At 47.2% G+C, this 17,354-nt stretch overlaps 1 protein-coding gene across 1 annotated transcript in view; it reads right to left on the bottom strand.

Moving 5' to 3' along the window:
• The window catches only part of LMNB2 (lamin B2), an 89,188-nt gene extending 74,386 nt beyond the window's left edge, over positions 1 to 14,802 (bottom strand). The window contains exon 1 of the mRNA XM_040417826.1: positions 14,414 to 14,802. Coding sequence (XP_040273760.1) covers positions 14,414 to 14,626 — 213 coding nt within the window. The 5' untranslated portion in view covers positions 14,627 to 14,802. The remainder of the gene's footprint in view (positions 1 to 14,413) is intronic.
• Positions 14,803 to 17,354: the final 2,552 nt, after the last annotated feature.

Below are 17,354 nucleotides of genomic sequence, written 5' to 3'. Positions count from 1 at the left end.
ACGCATCTGTCAGAAAGTCAGCTGCTTTTTGTAAAGTTGGCAATGAGGATAATATTTGATCCCTAGGGGCTCTTTCTTTTAACTGTACTTCTAGCTGCTGTAACCATAGAGCTAGGGTCCTAGCCGTGACTGTAGCCGCTACAGCGGGACAAAAGGACAAGGTAGAGGCCTCCCAAGCACCCCTAAGGAAGCCCTCCGCCTTTTTATCTAAGGGCTCTTTAAGCATGCCCGTATCTTCAAAAGGAAGAGAAGATTTTCTAGACACCTTAGAGATGGCCACATCAATTTTTGGAGCTTTCCCCCAAGAGGAAGAGGCCACTTCTTCAAATGGATATTTCCGTTTAAAGGCCTTAGAGGCAAATACCTTCCTGCCTGGCTTCCGCCATTCTCTTTGAATCAAAGACATAATGCTGCTATGTACAGGAAAACAGCGACCCTTCCTTTCCTGTAACCCCTCAAACAAAGAGTCTGCCACAGATTTATCCTCCTTAACATCCTCAATGTTCATGGTGGATCTTATAATTTTCAGCAATTTGTCTGTATCTTCTGAAGGAAAAAAGGTGTTGGACATAGATTCATCTTCCGATGATGAACCAGACGAGGACGACCCCTGAGGTGTGTCACTGTCGTCTGGAGAGAAGTCCTGAGGCAGGCTAGATTTTGTCTTTTTATCTTTAATCAAAGTCTTTTCCTTCTTGCCTGATTTAAGGGTATTTTTAACCTCCGTCTTAATAAGCGATCTAATGCTTTCCAATAAGGATGGGGATTCGTCCGAAATGGTCCTGTCTATGCATTTTTTGCACAATTTCTTTCCATAGGAAGAGGATAAAGAAGTCCTGCACAGCGCACACTCCTTGTTTTTTCTCTTTACCAGCATTTTCTTTGGTTTAGGCTGGAAAGGAGAGAGCACAAGGCATAACTTTAATAAAAAACCCCAAAAACGGAGCCACTTACCCCCTGAAGATCAAAGAACTACCGGGATGGGATCCACTTCACCCTCAGCAGATTCAGGTCTTCTCTCTTCCTCCATTGTATCAGGATGGAGGAGGCAGGGAGTCTATACACTTATGGAAAAAAAGGTTTATAATTAGACTCTGATCCGTAGCTTTGTTATAACATAACAACTGCCAGGAGGCCCCTACATGTAGATCAGCACAGACCGTCTTGTATAGGCTCACTGACTGGTCTGGCCATCTCTCTTAAATACCCCCGGGCGTTCGCTCATTTGCCGCTTTTGAAAAGCGCGCCCCATCCGGTATCCGAAACCGGAAGTCGCGTAATATGCGTTCCACGCCTCGATGGAGCTCTTCAGGGAAACCGGAAGTGCGTCATGCATTTGTCGCGTACCGGAAGTGACCAATCTCCCCACGTGTCCGGAAGCGCTCCAACAGAAAAACCAGTGGCAGAGCCTTGTATCCAAGGATAACCACTCTCCAGCCGCCCAGATGGCGCTTCCATGGGGCAGAGCTCTCCCTGAGAGTTACCCACATGCCTGCCGCAAGATACGGAGAGCCCCCTGGAGCACCTCCGCATCCTAGGGTCCTTTCAGCCTGCCCAGCAGCGCGATAGACCCCGGCAGCGACCGTCAGCCCTCTAGGAAACTCCTAGGAAACAAAGACCAACGGTAAGACCTAAAGAAAAAGGAAACTGTAGGTCTCCCACTCCAGGGACAGGAAACCACTGAATAGGAGGAGAGGCTCCACCCTTTTATTTCTGTAGGTTTCCTGTCCCTGGGGGTGGATCCCTCTCTCTCTATGGTGCTGTCGTGGGGGAGGGGAAAAGTCCAATATGAGTGGAATATTGCGGTCTTGACTGTGGTAAAAATGGTCTACTGCGAAATCAACGAAGGCCTTCCATGTTCTTGTATAGATCCTGGAAGTGGTTTCTTTCTTACTGAACAAAAGAGTGGAGATCACGGCCTCAGACAGACCCCTTTGTTTCAATTGAGCTTGCTCACTCTCCAGGCGGTTAGGTGCAATATTGCCACATCTGGATGGAACACCGGACCCTGGTAGTAGGCCTGAATATGCTGAGAGAGGCTAGTATTGTCCAGCTGCACGATTGAACAGGAGAGGAAACCAGGAGCTTTTTGGCCAGAAAGGCGCAATTAGTATTAATTGTGACTTTCTCCATCGCCTTTATCAACACTCTTGGAATTAGATTGTGAGGTAGAAAGATGTAAAGGAGATCTTTTGGCCATGGGCTTGACAAGGCATCCACCATTAGTGGCTGGAGAGGGAACCGAATAGCTCAAGCTCTCTGCTTTTTTGACTTTCAAAAAGATCCACATTCGGAATCCCCCATTTTTTTGGATATTTTTTTGAACATATCGGGGTCTAGAGACCACTCTCCTGCTCTTAAATTCTTTCTGCTGAGATAATCTGCTACTATGTTCTCTTTGCCCTTTAGATGGACGGCTACTAATTATTTTAAAAAAAATTCTACCCAACAGAAAATCTTCCCTGCCAGATCCTGAATTCTTTAGGATTTTGTCCCTCCCTGTCAGTTTAGGTAGGCCAATGTGGTGGCATTATCGGACAGTATTTTTATATGTTGGGACCTTATCGATGGCTCTAGAGACAGAAGCACTTTAAGAACCGCCATCAATTCTTTTATATTTGAAGAGGTTAAGGCCATCTCAGGACTCCAAGTGCCCTGCACCACTTGACTTCCTGTGTGGCCTCACCATCCTCGCCTGCTGGCGTCGGTTGTTATGACGACCTGATCTGTTGGTCTCCAAAAGACTCCTCTTCCACAAGAAGAGAGACAGTTTTACCTTTAATGGAATCTTTACTCTTCTGTCTAAAGAGTAGGGATCGACCGATATTGATTTTTTAGGGCCGATACCAATAATTTGTGAACTTACAGGCCGATAATTTATACCGATATTCTGGCAATTTTCATTTTTGAAGAAAAAAATAAATAAATAAATCCTACACAAATCTGCTGAAAATTAATATGTTTATTGTTAACGTGTATTATTATATTTTTTTTTTTAAAATCTTTCATTTATACTTAATATTTTGGTGTTTATTTATTTTTTACTAACTTTTAGCCCCCTTAGGGACTAGAACCCTTGTCCTATTCACCCTGAATAGGAGCTCACACTGTCCCTGTTGCTCTGTGCTTTGTGTACACAGCAGCATGGAGCTTTATCATGGCAGCCAGGGCTTCAATAGCGTCCTGGCTGCCATGATAACCGATCGGAGCCCCAGGCTTACACTGGTGGGGCTCCGATCGGAGGAGCAGGGGAGAGGGGACCCTGTGACCACTGCCACAAATGATTAATACTGGGGGGGGCGCACTGCGCCACCAATGTTTTTAATACTGGGAAGGGGGTGGGGGGCGCACTGCGCCACCAATGATTAATACTGGGGGGCTTGGGTGCACTGCGCCACCAATGAAGAGAAGAGAAATCTCCCGACCTCTATGAGCGGTAGCTGCGATCCGCGGCACCTGAGGGGTTAACTACGCAGATCGCAGCTATTGCTCATAGAGGTCGGGAGTCGGCTATGTGATTCTGCAGCCAGCTCCCGCCTCCTGTATATGAATGAATGAATGAATGAATGAGAGAGGTATCTTCATTGGTGGCGCAGTGGCCACAGCCCCTCCCCTTCTCTTGTCCTCCTTCCTCTCACTGGCTGCAGCAGCACAGGGGGGAGTGAGACACTGCTTCCTTCTCCCCTGTGCTGCTGAGGGAACACAGAGCACAGAGCAGCGCGATCCTGGTTCCCAATACGTTATCGGAATATCGGCAAAATACATGCCGATAACGGTCAAAATACTGAATATCGGCCGATATCGGTAAAACCGATAATCAGTTGATCCCTACTAAAGAGTCCTGATCTCCGTTCCAGGACTCTAAGAAAACTTTGTAGGATCCTTGTGTGGTGTTGGGCCCATCCGACTGCAGGAATTGTTCAGGGATAGATGACCCAATAGCGTCATGAATTCCCTGATCGACACTCTTCTGGACTCCCAGAATAGCGATATCCTTTGACACAAAGAAATCTGTTTCTCCCGAGGGAGAAAAGACATAAGGTTGTTGGAGTCTAGTAGGATCCCTAAAAATGTCTTTTGTTGGCTGGGGACTAGATCCGATTTCTGTATATTTACTAACCAGCCTAGTTCCACCATTTTCTCCTGGACAATCTTTAGATATCTCTTAAAGGGATTCTGTCACCAGGTTTCACCCCTGTCAGCTAAACATATGCTGATGTTCAGGGCCTCATCAGGATTCCTAATGTGGGCTTCTAAATGTGATCCGTAGCCTTATTTTGCTAAAAAACAGGTTTTACTAACCTGTCACTCAAATAAGGTGCCCAAGGAGATGTCAAGGGATGCAAGGTGCACGCCGCACCCACTGCCGTTCATGCCCAGCACCGCCTTTCCAGACTTCTGCACCGCCTCCTAATCCTCTGCCGCCTCTCGCTCTCCCTCCCTCCCCCCTCCTCCTGCTGTAAGATATCGCGCGTGCGCACAGGGCTCTGAGAGGCTGGCGCCAGAGTGCAGGTCATACCTGGGTTGAGCGAAGTGTCGGCGCATGCGCACTTCGCTTCAAGAAGCCAAATCGAGAAGTCCGCACGGGCGCATCAGGCAGAGCCCTGTGCGCACGCGCGAGATCTTACAGCAGGAGGAGGGCGGGGATGGAGGGAGAGCGAGAGGCGGCACAGAGGATTAGGAGGCGGTGCAGAAGTCTGGAAAGGCGGCGCTGGGCACGAACGGCGGTGGGTGCGGCGGGCACCTTGCATCCCTTGACATCCCCTTGGGCACCTTATTTCTTTGAGTGACAGGTTAGTAAGACCTGTTTTTTAGCAAAATAAGGCTACGGATCACATTTAGAAGCCCACATTAGGAATCCTGATGAGGCCCTGAACATCAGCATATGTTTAGCTGACAGGGGTGAAACCTGGTGACAGAATCCCTTTAAGATCGCGAAGGATTGGGGCTGCTATCAATAGATCGTCCAAATATGGGACAATTACTATCCCCTGGAGATGCAAAAACCCGGTTACCTCTGCCATGATTTTTAAAAATATTCTGGGGGCTGACAGATCAATTGGTAGTGCCTGGAACTAAAAGTGACATTTTTGACCTTTTAGAAATATCACAATTCTGAGAAATATTTGATATCCTCTGTGTATTGGAACATGGTAGTACGCGTCTGAAAGATACATTGTTACCATGTAACAATCGCGAGACAGGTTTACTGTAGATCTGATTGTTTCCATTCTGAATTTCTTGTAAGTCATGTATCTGTTTAGTTTCTTTAGATTGATATTACTCTGAAAGTCTTGTTTCGTTTCTTTATTAGAAAGATGGGCGAATAAAACCCCCTTCCTTCCTAATCCTTTGGAACTGCGACGATGACCCATTTTTGCAAAATAGACTCTAATTCTAGGGCCTGCTATTTTTCTATTTGGCGTAATTGCCTGTTGAAAGTGAAGTAATCCGGTGAAGGTGTGTCGAATTCGAGCTGGTTCCCCTATGCTTATTGTATTTCTTACCCATAGCGAGGTTGAAATCTTTTCCCAGGCTGAGGAATACATCTTTAGCCTGCCTCCTACCTGAAGCCTGGCATCATTGGGCAGACCACTGATTGGGCATCTTCTTGAGCTCTCCTTTCTCTTCTAATCTGGTCTAGCCTTCCTTTGATTTTGAAAGGAACTGCACTGTTAATCTTGAATCAGAAGGGAATCCTTTCTTCCTATCTGATGCCTTGTCCAATATACACTGCTCAAAAAAATAAAGGGAACACAAAAATAACTCATCCTAGATCTGAATTAATTAAATATTCTTCTGAAATACTTTGTTCTTTACATAGTTGAATGTGCTGACAACAAAATCACACAAAAATAATAAAAATGGAAATCAAATTTTTCAACCCATGGAGGTCTGGATTTGGAGTCACACTCAAAATTAAAGTGGAAAAACACACTACAGGCTGATCCAACTTTGATGTAATGTCCTTAAAACAAGTCAAAATGAGGCTCAGTAGTGTGTGTGGCCTCCACGTGCCTGTATGACCTCCCTACAACGCCTGTGCATGCTCCTGATGAGGTGGCGGACGGTCTCCTGAGGGATCTCCTCCCAGACCTGGGCTAAAGCATCTGCCAACTCCTGGACAGTCTGTGGTGCAACGTGACGTTGGTGGATAGAGCGAGACATGATGTCCCAGATGTGCTCAATTGGCTTCAGGTCTGGGGAACGGGCGGGCCAGTCCATAGCATCAATGCCTTCGTTTTGCAGGAACCGCTGACACACTCCAGCCACATGAGGTCTAGCATTGTCTTGCATTAGGAGGAACCTAGGGCCAACCGCATTAGCATATGGTCTCACAAGGGGTCTGAGGATCTCATCTCGGTACCTAATGGCAGTCTATCCCCCTCACATGGAATGAAGCATAGACGACTCTTGGAAATGGCGTCTCCAGACCATGACCTGAGCCATATAGCTCTTTGTGCGGCATTCGAAAGGGCCGAGGATCTGGCCGAGAGTCTTACTAGGTCTGCCGAGGCGTCAGATAGGAAATTTGCAGCTTGCTTTAAAATGGAAACCGAAGCTAGGATCTCTTCCCTCAGGGTCCCTGCTGCCAGGTGCTCTTCTAGTTGCAATACCCAGACAGATAAAGATCTAGAGGTACAAGTGGCAGCTATACTGGGTCTTAGCATGGCTGTGTTAGTCTCCCATGCAGGTTTAAGACCCTCAGATTTTTCTATTCATGGAATCTTTCAACAGGTCCAAATCCTCAAAGGGCAGGGAGATTTTTTTTCGACATGCGGGCAACAGGGGCATCAAATTTAGGAGTCTTATCCCATAAGGCTGAATCGTCATCGGCGAAGAGATATTTTTGTTTAAAGGAATTCGGAACTACATTCCGCTTTTCCAGATATCTCCATTTTTTAGTAATTAACATCTTTATATTATCATCGACAGGGAAGACTTTCCTCTTTTCTCCTAGTGCATGGAACATTCTGTCCAGAATAGACTGAGGCTCTTCAACTTCCTCAATCATGATTGTAGCTTTTTTTTTTTTTTTTTTTTTTTTTTTTTTTTAATAACCTTTCTGTATCCTCCAGGGTACAGAAGGGCTTCCCTGAATCATCTTCAGAGGATTCAGAACCTGTCTGATATTATTTCTCTCATCAGAGTCAGGTTCCATTTGAAGATCCGACATCTGAGATCTTTGCGAGGTAGAGGGCTGAGGAGAATACGGCAGTAATCTTGTATCAATTACCGTTTTAACTTCTTCCTTTATCATATTTCTTATAGATTCAAGGAAGGAGGGTGACTCTTCAGTCACTACTTTGTCCATACATCTGGGACATAATACTTTCTTAGTTTCTTCCGTCCCAAAGATCCATCAGTTGATTTTATGGTGCTGGCTTCCCTGCCCTAAAAAATGTAATCAATATTTTAGGGCTTTCTTTAAAAAGGAATGGTTCTCCAGAAAACAACATTGCTTACCGGTAATTGTTTTTCTCGATACCCATGACGGCACCCCATGCGACCAGGGACCTCCCATCCGGGACAGGAAACCTGAGAAGATAAAAGGTTCACACCCCCACCAAGCACCAGTGATAGTAATAAACAGTACTCCGGAGGTGAATACACGTAAGAAAAATAGAGAGAGAGAGATCCAAACGGTACATTATATCTCTTCAATACTTGAGAGAAAACTCTCAGAAACCAATAAGGAAGTAGCGGGCTACCCCGCATATAACCTAATAAAAGGACAACTAAAGGCTTTTTAGTTTTTTTTTTTTTTAAATATACTTCTATTATAGGGAAGGGAAAATTTCGGGGGTGCCGTCATGGGTATCGAGAAAAACAATTACCGGTAAGCAATGTTGTTTTCCCCTCACCCATGACGGCACCCCATGCGAGATAGACTATTAATGAGAAATTAGGGGGGGACAACCGCCTGAAACACCTTCCTACCAAAGGCGGAATCCGCGTGAAGATGGAGCCTGTAATGTTTTAAAAAGGTATGTTGAGAGCTCCAAGTTGCTGCTCTACAAATTTGGGCCAGGGAGGCATCCGCCTTCTCGGCCCAGGACGTAGCTACCGCTCGAGTGGAGTGGGCTCCAAACCCTGAAGGGGGCGAGAGACCCTGCGCTAAATAGGCCTCGGAAATGGCCCTTTTAACCCATCTGGCAATAACCGCCGTGGACACTTTCCGCCCCTTATTTCTACCCCAAAACTGAATAAGGAGGTTTTCATCCAACCTCCAGGCCGAGGTAGACTCTAAATAAGCAGACATCTTTTGACATCTAGGCAATGATACTCCCTTTCTAAACTATTAGAGGGATTAGGGCAAAAAGATGGAAGGACAACATCCTGACTTCTATGGAAGTCCGAAACCACCTTTGGCTGGAAGGACGGGAGAGGCCTAATGATAACTTTGTCATCCAAGACCTGGGTATAAGGAGGAAAAGCCGAGAAAGCCTGAATCTCTGAGATCCTCCTAGCTGAAGTAATGGCCAGTAAAAAGGACATCTTAAATGAGAGCATATTCAATGGCAAATCTGACAGGGGCTCAAAAGGTTTCTGTGACAGGGCCGTCAAGACCGTGTTTAGGTCCCAAGGAGGGGACAAGGGTCTTATCGAAGGGCGGATCCTGGAGGCTGCCAACAGAAACCTTTTAACCCAAGGATGCAGGGCCAGCTGGGAATCGAAGAAGTAACTCAAGGCTGCCACATGTACTCTTAGGGTGGAAGCCCTAAGCCCCTTATCCAAGCCAGCTTGTAAAAAATCTAGAACCCTAGAGACATCTGGAGGAGAAAAGGGGTCAGGACTGATCCCTAAAAAGGAGGAAAAGACTTCCCAGATCTTATTATATTTTCTGGCCGTGGTGTCCTTCCTACTTCCCAAAATGGTGGAAACTACAGATTGGGACAGACCCCGACCTAACCAAATCTCCCTCTCAGCCTCCATGCTGCCAGATGCAGAATTCCTGGACTGGGATGCAGGATCGGGCCTTGATATAATAGATCCTCCCGAGGGGGGAGAATCCAAGGGGGGGCTATTGCTAGGTCTAGGAGGCAGGAGTACCAGGACCTTTTCGGCCACACTGGGGCCACTAGGGTAATCGTTGCTCTCTCCCTCTGGACTTTTTTCAGGACCTGCGGAATTAGGAAAAATGGAGGGAAGGCATAACCCTCCTCCTGAGTCCAGTCCTGTGCTAAACCGTCTAAAGCTGTTGGATCGTCCAGACGATTTATGGAGAAGAACCTTTCCACTTTCCTGTTCTTTCTGGAGGCAAATAAGTCGATCGTAGGGAGGCCGAACTTCTGTGTTAACTGGGAGAAGACTTCTGAGTTTAGGCACCAGTCCCCCTGCTTTAGCTGGGTGCGACTCAGAAAATCGGCTACTATGTTTTCTTTCCCCTTTATGTGGACTGCCGACAGAGATAGATGTCTCTGCTCTGCCAGCTGAAAGATCTGGTGACAGTATTGCCAGAGAAGGTACTCTTGTTCCGCCTTGATGGTTGATGTATGCCACTGTAGTCAAGTTGTCTGAGTATAGAACTATGTTTCTGAAGGATATGTCTGGAGCTATTGCTTTTAAGGCCATTTCTACTGCTTTCAGTTCTTTGAGGTTCGAGGTGGCTTTCCTGGTGTTTAAATCCCACCTCCCTTGCCAACCCTTGTTCTCCGAGTGGGCCCCCCAACCCCACGGGCTGGCGTCCGTTGTTATTACAATGGGATCCCGAAAGGCCCATGGTACTCCTGCTGAGAGATTCTCTGTCACAGTCCACCAAAGAGACATTCTCGCCTCTGCGGATAAGTGGAAAAGCCGGTCCAACGACTGCTTGCAGCCGTCCCATTGGCGCAGGATGCATGACTGTAGCTTCCTTGTATGAGCCTGTGCATATAGGACCGCTGGAAAGGTTGCTGTCAGGTGGCCCAGCACTGCCATTGCCCTCCTGAACGAGCAGAGGTAGGATCTGAAAAGATCCAAAACATGCTCTCTGATGGAGAATATTTTGGCGGACGGGAGGAAGGACCTTTCTACTCGGGAGTCTAAAAGGATGCCTAAAAATACACAACTCTGGGATGGAGTTAGGCAAGACTTCTTCCAATTTATTTTCCAGCCCAGGCTCTTTAACAGGGCGCAGGAACCCTCGATGTTTTGAATCAAGCCCTCTTTGGTCTGGGAAACAAACAGGAAGTCGTCCAAGTATGGCAGCAACGGAACCCCTGACAATCTTAGGAAGGAGGCTACTTCCGCAATCACCTTTGTGAAGATTCTGGGGGCTTGAGAAACCCCAAAGGGGAGGGCTCTGTATTGCAGGTGTAGACATTCCCCCTGAACCCAGACTGCTGTCCTTCAATACATGGGGTGCATAACGGCTTAGAATAGGAGGAAGCTAGGGGGGCCTTACATCCTGCACACTCCTTATGCTTCGTCTTTGAGGCCGCTTTTTTGGGGGGCTTTGCCACCTACACAAATCAAGCAGATAACACCCCATTAATAAAAAAGGATATATCTCACCAGCCTTCTTTAGCCCCCACTCCTCAGGACTGGTACCGGACTCGCGGGCCTTGAGGGTTCCAGGGGTTCGGCGCGTCCGTCTGTAGGCTCCGACATCTTGCTTACCGCAAAGAGCCTCTTCAGCACCACACTGTGTGCCACATCAGCCGGCTGGGTTCCCACCCTCTGCCCCATTTATATTTTAAAAGACGCGCCAGGGCACACATCGGCGCTCAACCGGACTTCCGGGTCAAGCCTCGCCCCCCCCCCCCCCCCGCGTCGGGGCGTGCGCAGACGCCCCTTCCGACGCCGACAGGAAGACAGGCAACCCGGGAGCAAGGAGAGAAGCCGCCTGAACACGGCCACAGCGGCTCCCTCAGGCCAGCGCCGGAATGTGGGGGAAGAGGCCCAGACTGTAGGCAGCAGCCCCGGAGAGCTTGACGCCACCTGGGGGAGGCCACCCACCGGATAAGAACCTGGGCCTCCCCCCGGCTGTAGGTGAGAACCAACGTGAGCTTCCCAGAGACTTCCCATCCGGAGGACAGGAAACCTGAACTGGTGCTTGGTGGGGGTGTGAACCTTTTATCTTCTCAGGTTTCCTGTCCCGGATGGGAGGTCCCTGGTCGCATGGGGTGCCGTCATGGGTGAGGGGAAAACCAGCACCACACCAGTGGAGGAATCTAACTTGTAACCCACCCCGGGCACAATATGCATAACTGGAAGGAGGCTTACCGGGCTCTGGGCGGTAGAAGGATCCACAGGCTTGCAGGATATCTCCGGGGCATCCACTGGAGCTGACATGCTGCGCACACACTGCAAATGCCAATAGCGCAGCGCTCCTTACTCCTGGCAACCCTAATATACGCCAGTCCTCTGAAGTCATCCGCTGCTGGAAGTGACGCGCAGAGGCCTGGCAAGCGGAACTCTCGGCCCAAAGTTCCGGCCTGTCTGCACATGCGCGCGACCCCTCGTTCCCCAAGGCGGGGGAACAGAAACCCGGGGCTGCCTTCATGGAAGGACTTATGCCAAAGGTACGGGATAGAGGTTAGTTCCAAAGTATCCGTCCTCTGTGCAGTCCTCCTGGAATGGGGCAATCAATAGTGCAACATTCTTTAAACACCTGACGCAGCAGGAGCAGTTTCCACGGGATCCTGAGGACAGGAAACAACAAACTGAAGCAGGTAGCGGAAGGGGGCCTTTTAAACTTGAGCTACGTTGTTTCCTGTCCTGGGGAGGCGGGAAATTCCTCCTGGAATGCCGTTGTGGAGGCAACGGGAAAAATAGGGCTTTTATGACTTTTTGCACTCGCTTGCACAAATTTTGCGACTTTTTGCATTTTTACACCACTCACACTAGTTTTGTAATATGGGTGGAAAAGTGTGTGTGTTTAGCTATGTAAATGAGGTTCAATCCAGAGTTATCATTGCGACAAAAAAAAAAAAAAAGTCTTAATCTCACTCCAGGAGGAATGGAGATCTGCGCCTTGTACAAACTTTACAGGCTGAAAGGAATAGGATCAAATGAGGAAATTACTCAAATAATATAGGCTAAGCGGTTCTTATGGATGATAATAGTGACCTATTTATTATTATACATTTTTATATATGTGACATTTTTTGTGGTGTGTTATATGTAATTGGATAATGAGGGAATGGGTGGGTTTAGGGGAGCGTTTTAAAGGTCTTGACTGTATAGTGAAGATATTCGCTCCTGAAGAAGTGCGTAAGCGAAACCCGGGTCGGGCGGTACTGTGGATGCCGTTTGTGATTTTATACACTTTAAAACAAAGTGCTCGTTGGTAAGTATAATAAAATTACTTTACTAAACGGAGGAAGTCGGAGCTTCACTATGGTTGCGATCCCTTGATATCCAACAGGACACTACTGTGGAGGACAGACGCCAACTCATGTAGCTTGATGGTCCTTTTCCATGTCCGGAGGGAGGAATGGTTCTGTGCTGGAGCTAAGGAGGCTCGGTTACCAGCGAATAGCAGTGTGGTCCTTCGATAAGTACTTCAGTTCAATTTTTTCCCCACATCACAGTAAGGACCTGCAGCGCGAAAACACAGCCACGTACCTGAGTAGTTTTTATCTTGATTTCCACTCCAGGAGGATGATGGAGTAAGAAAAACAAGAGTAGTAAAGTGTTAGGTTAAGGGTGCATTCACACGACCCTAAGTCTTTTGAGGTCCGCAAAACACGGATACCGGCTGTGGGCATTCCGCATTTTGCAGACCGCACATGACCGGCGCTATATAGAGAATGCCTATTCTTGTCTGTGATTGCGGACAACAATAGGACATGCTCTATTTTTTTGCAGGGCACGCGGTGTGCTGTCTGCATCTTTTGCAGCCCCATTGCAATGAATGGTTCCGCACCCATTCCTCAAAATTGAGGAAAGGATGCGGATCCATTGATAGTCTTGTGAATGAGCCCTTAAAGGGCTGTCAAATCAAAAGCGAAGGGGCAGGGAAAGGGGCGTGGTTATCTTGAATTGAAGCGAGGAGGCTGCTGCCCCCTTACCTTCAAACTCTGCTGTTACATAGTGCGTGCAGTGGATTAAAGTTTGTTTTTCAAGATTTTGGTGCATCTGGCCGGAGGAAGAAAAGGATCTTTAGGAACATACTGCTGGCTACTTTAATTAATGCTGGTGGTTTGGGAGGCATTTTTTAGGTGACAGGTTTCCTTTAAGAATGAGAAATTTAACAGGAGACATTTGATAAATGTGGCATAAAGTTCACCAACACAGATTCAAGACTAAACTGACTCAAAATATTCCCCTCATGATAAATTCCCCCTTGACAGTGAGAATAAAGCTAAGGCCATCTTCACGTATCTCCAGCGGTTCCGTTTCCCTATGGTGTGAAGTAGAAAACCCCAGAGGAGAACTGAGGTTAGTTTTCTATGGGATCATTCATCTGATGCATCACTGGTGACGGCGGACATCAAATAGCGCTGCATGCGATGAGTGTATAGATGTACATTAGTCGTGTCCGGCTCCTGGCCTGCCGATTATGGCTGCAACACCGTCACACAACCAACAATCAATGTATAGCAGTGCAGGGGCTGACTAGGGATTCCGCTTATATAACTTATGGTCCATGGTCGCGGAATTCATAGATAACCCGAACCTTGTACGCCGAACTTAAGACACAAGTTCACTCATCCCTACCGCTGATTGAGCAAACGGCTAGTTACTGCAACCAGAGCTGCAAAAAACAAACCGGCTGCCGCAGCTCGAGAGCTTTCCGAAAAACCCATCCAGTTCAATGGCTACACAGCAACCAATGGCGGCCGTAGGTATCACGGCCAAGATTTCCCCGTATACAAACCGCCTCTGGTGGTCTTACACACAAGGTATACAAGGAAGGGACACTGCTCATCCTGAGCCGTCTAGTTCACAAATACAATGCCAGACCTGTTTCTGGGACATGACAGTTAAAGCCTCAAGCGCACGACTATATTGAAGTTCGCAACACGCGGATCTGCAAAACACGGTGCTGCATACGTTTTTCTGTGAACCCATTGACTTCGATGGGATCGTGGCCTGAGTTTTGCAACCAAAAATAGGACACGGATGTGGAAAGGTCGCACGTCATTCATGTGCTTTCTGCAAAAACACAGAACACAAAATGCAGACCATGTCAATGGGTAGGAACAGACATCATCCCGCTAAATATATACAGTGTGTGCATGAGGCCGTTGTAACACTTTAGGGGGAATAAAAACACACTACTGAGCCAAAAACCGCTGTGTGTGAATGCAGCCAGAGCGGGACACAATTCATACACTACAAGGTATGGCGACCTGAAGCCCCACGTGATCCAATGACAGGGGAAGTTCCCGGGCAGCACAGCTTGGGGCGGTGCCAGGACAAGGATAACAAGTGGCACATGTCACCACAGGTAGACGGTGGCACCTGCGGGGGACACACTCACCTCCCGGGTAGTGACCTCCTCCTTCTCGGAAACCTTTAGCATCAGGCGGTCATTCTCCAGCTCCAGGGATCGCACCCGGTCTATGTACATGGCCAGGCGGTCATTGAGATGCTGCAGCTCTTCTTTCTCCTGCAGTCGGGTGATACGAGTTGGCGAGAGCGGCGTGGAGGCTCCACGTGCAGGGGCCGAGCGGCTGGGGGTAGAGGTAGCCATGCTACAATTCGGGGGGTCCCGCTGAAGAATTACTGAGCGCCTCTCGACTCGCCTTGCAGCTCCTTTCTCCTCAGGCAACGGTTACTTTTCATTGAATGGCGGGAGTAACAGATGCCAACCAATCGCAAGAGAGCCAGCTCGTGACGTCATCAGGATCTTAGGGTTCTGGCGTGGCCATGTCTAGTAGGGTAATCTCGTATCCACGCTGAAAGGCTTCTCCTAGTAAATGGCTGCGCCTATACAAGCCGTACCATGTTCCAAGATGGCGGCCAAGCCAGTGACACATGGGAAATGTAGTTCCACATGGAACGCGGCCATTTTAGGCAGCAAGTCGTGATTAGTGCCATCAGTTAGCTGCAGAAATATCATATATATATATAGTTGTTCTCATGCATTAGTGAAAAAAAATCCACAACAGGAATTGACCTATGGTGCAAATTTTAAATCTTCAGCATGTCTTTCCCTTTAGTGACCAAGCAATTAGTTTTTTCATTGTCCCATTCCAAAAGCTATAACTTTTTAGCTGTCTATATAGCCATATTAGGGCTTGTTTTTTGCAGGACAAGTTTTAAATTTTATGTTTAATTTTATTAGTTTTATAAGAAAAAGAATTGCAACATGGGATCACGCAGGATCCAAAAGTAATATACCACATTAATGGAAAGCCTAATGTACTACCGCAATCTGCGGTTCATTAGTGGACAGAAGAAAAATACATCTAGTTCATCTCCAAAGAGAAGATTAAGGCCTCATGCACACGAACGTATTTATTTTCCGCGTCCGTTTTCTTTTTTTTGTGGAACCATTTCAGTGGTACTCCTTGTGCATTCCATTTCCGTTCCGCAAAAAATAAAACGTCCTTTTATTGTCCGCATTACGGACAAGGATAGGACTGTTCTATTAGGGGCCAGCTGTTCTGCTCTGCAAAATACAGAATGCACACAGACATCATCCGTATTTTTGCGGACTGCAAAATACATACAGTCGTGTGCATGAGGCCTAATGCAGGACGCAATAAAGGACCCCACTAAGGGTTCATTCACACAAACTGTGTCTATGTTGTGAACCCCAAATAGCTGTCAATACTGTCATGCAAATACATGTCCTACGGCTGCATGAACTCCATGCTGCAGATGCGGACGCATTGACTTCAATGGGTCCATTATCCACAAAATACAGGAAAAGATAGGACATGTCCTATCTTTTGCCGTGCAGAAACATGGACCTAAAATCCCGTTGGCTTCTGATCCGCACCTCTGCTCCACAAAAGACAGGACATGTCCTATCTTTTGCTATATTTTGTGTATAACAAACCCATTCAAGTCAATGGGTCCGCATCCGCAGTGTGGAGAACACGTGGCCAGGCACCATGGCCATACGGTTGTGTGATTGAACTCTAAATGAGAGGTGCAGGACAAACACACAAGTATGCAGACCTGAGAAAATACAGCCCAAACAGTACACACCCAGAGGTATAAAGGTACTTTCACACTTGCGGCAGAGGATTACGGCAGGCAGTTCCGGACGTAAACTGATGGCATTTGTCAGACGGATCCTGATGAGGATCTGTCTGACAAATGTATTGAAATACCGGATCAGTCTCTCCGGTATCATCTGGAAAAACGGATACAGTGTTAATTTTTTTGCATTTTTAAAGGTCTGCGCATGCGGATCTGTTTTGCCAGAACACTTAATGCCGGATCCGGCACTAATACATTTCAATGTAAATTAATGCCGGATCCGGCATTCTGGCATGCGTTCAGTATTTTTGGCCGGAGAGAAAACTGCAGCATGCTGCGGTATTTTCTCCGTCCCAAAAAAACGTAAGAGGGACTGAACTTATGCATCCTGAACGGATTGCTCTCCATTCAGAATGCATTAGGATAAAACTGATCAGTTTTTTTCCGGTATTGAGCTCCTGTGACGGAACTCAATACTGGAAAACAAAAACGCTTGTGTGACAGTACCCTAAGGCTACTTTCACACTAGCGTTAATGTTTTCCGGCATTGAGATCCGTCATAGGGTCTCAATACCAGAAACAAATCCATCATGACCCACAATGCAAGTCAATGGGGACAGATCCGTTTAACTCTGGCACAATCTGACAGATAGAAAACGGATCCGTCCCCCATTGACTTTCAATGGAGTTCATGACGGATCCGTCTTGGCTATGTTAAAGATAATACAACCAGATTCGTTCATAACGGATGCAGATAGTTGTATTATCACCCTGCCGGATCCAGTAAAAAACGCCAGTGTGAAAGTAGCCTAAATCAGGTGAACAGACTATGAAAGTCAGGAGACTCTTGAAATATGAGCCAGTCACGCCACACCTTCAGAAATATTGGAGATTCACCAAGACACTCCGGGGTAAAGGTCCATTTACATGAGACGAAGGACGTGTTCCTTCTGGACAATCGGCTGCACGCTGGTGGAGGAGGCGGCTGTATTTACATGCATACTTCACATTATGGAGCTATGCCATCGTTCTTCCTCATACTGACTAGTTTGCCGGCAGCAGATCATATTTACACAGCACGATCGACTACCAGTAAAGGATCAATTTTGTGCATGCACAAATGATTGGATTACCCAATGAATGAGCGTTTCGCTTGTTTATCGGGTAACTGGCGGTACATTTACACTGCCAGATAATGGCTAACAAGCGTTCCCATAAACGATTATCTTTAGGATTCTCGGCCCATGTAAAGGGGCCTTAAATTTCAC

The sequence above is a fragment of the Bufo bufo genome, chromosome 2 (assembly GCF_905171765.1).
Source record: "Bufo bufo chromosome 2, aBufBuf1.1, whole genome shotgun sequence".
NCBI lineage: Eukaryota > Metazoa > Chordata > Amphibia > Anura > Bufonidae > Bufo > Bufo bufo.
This window is presented reverse-complemented; position numbering and strand designations above follow the sequence as displayed.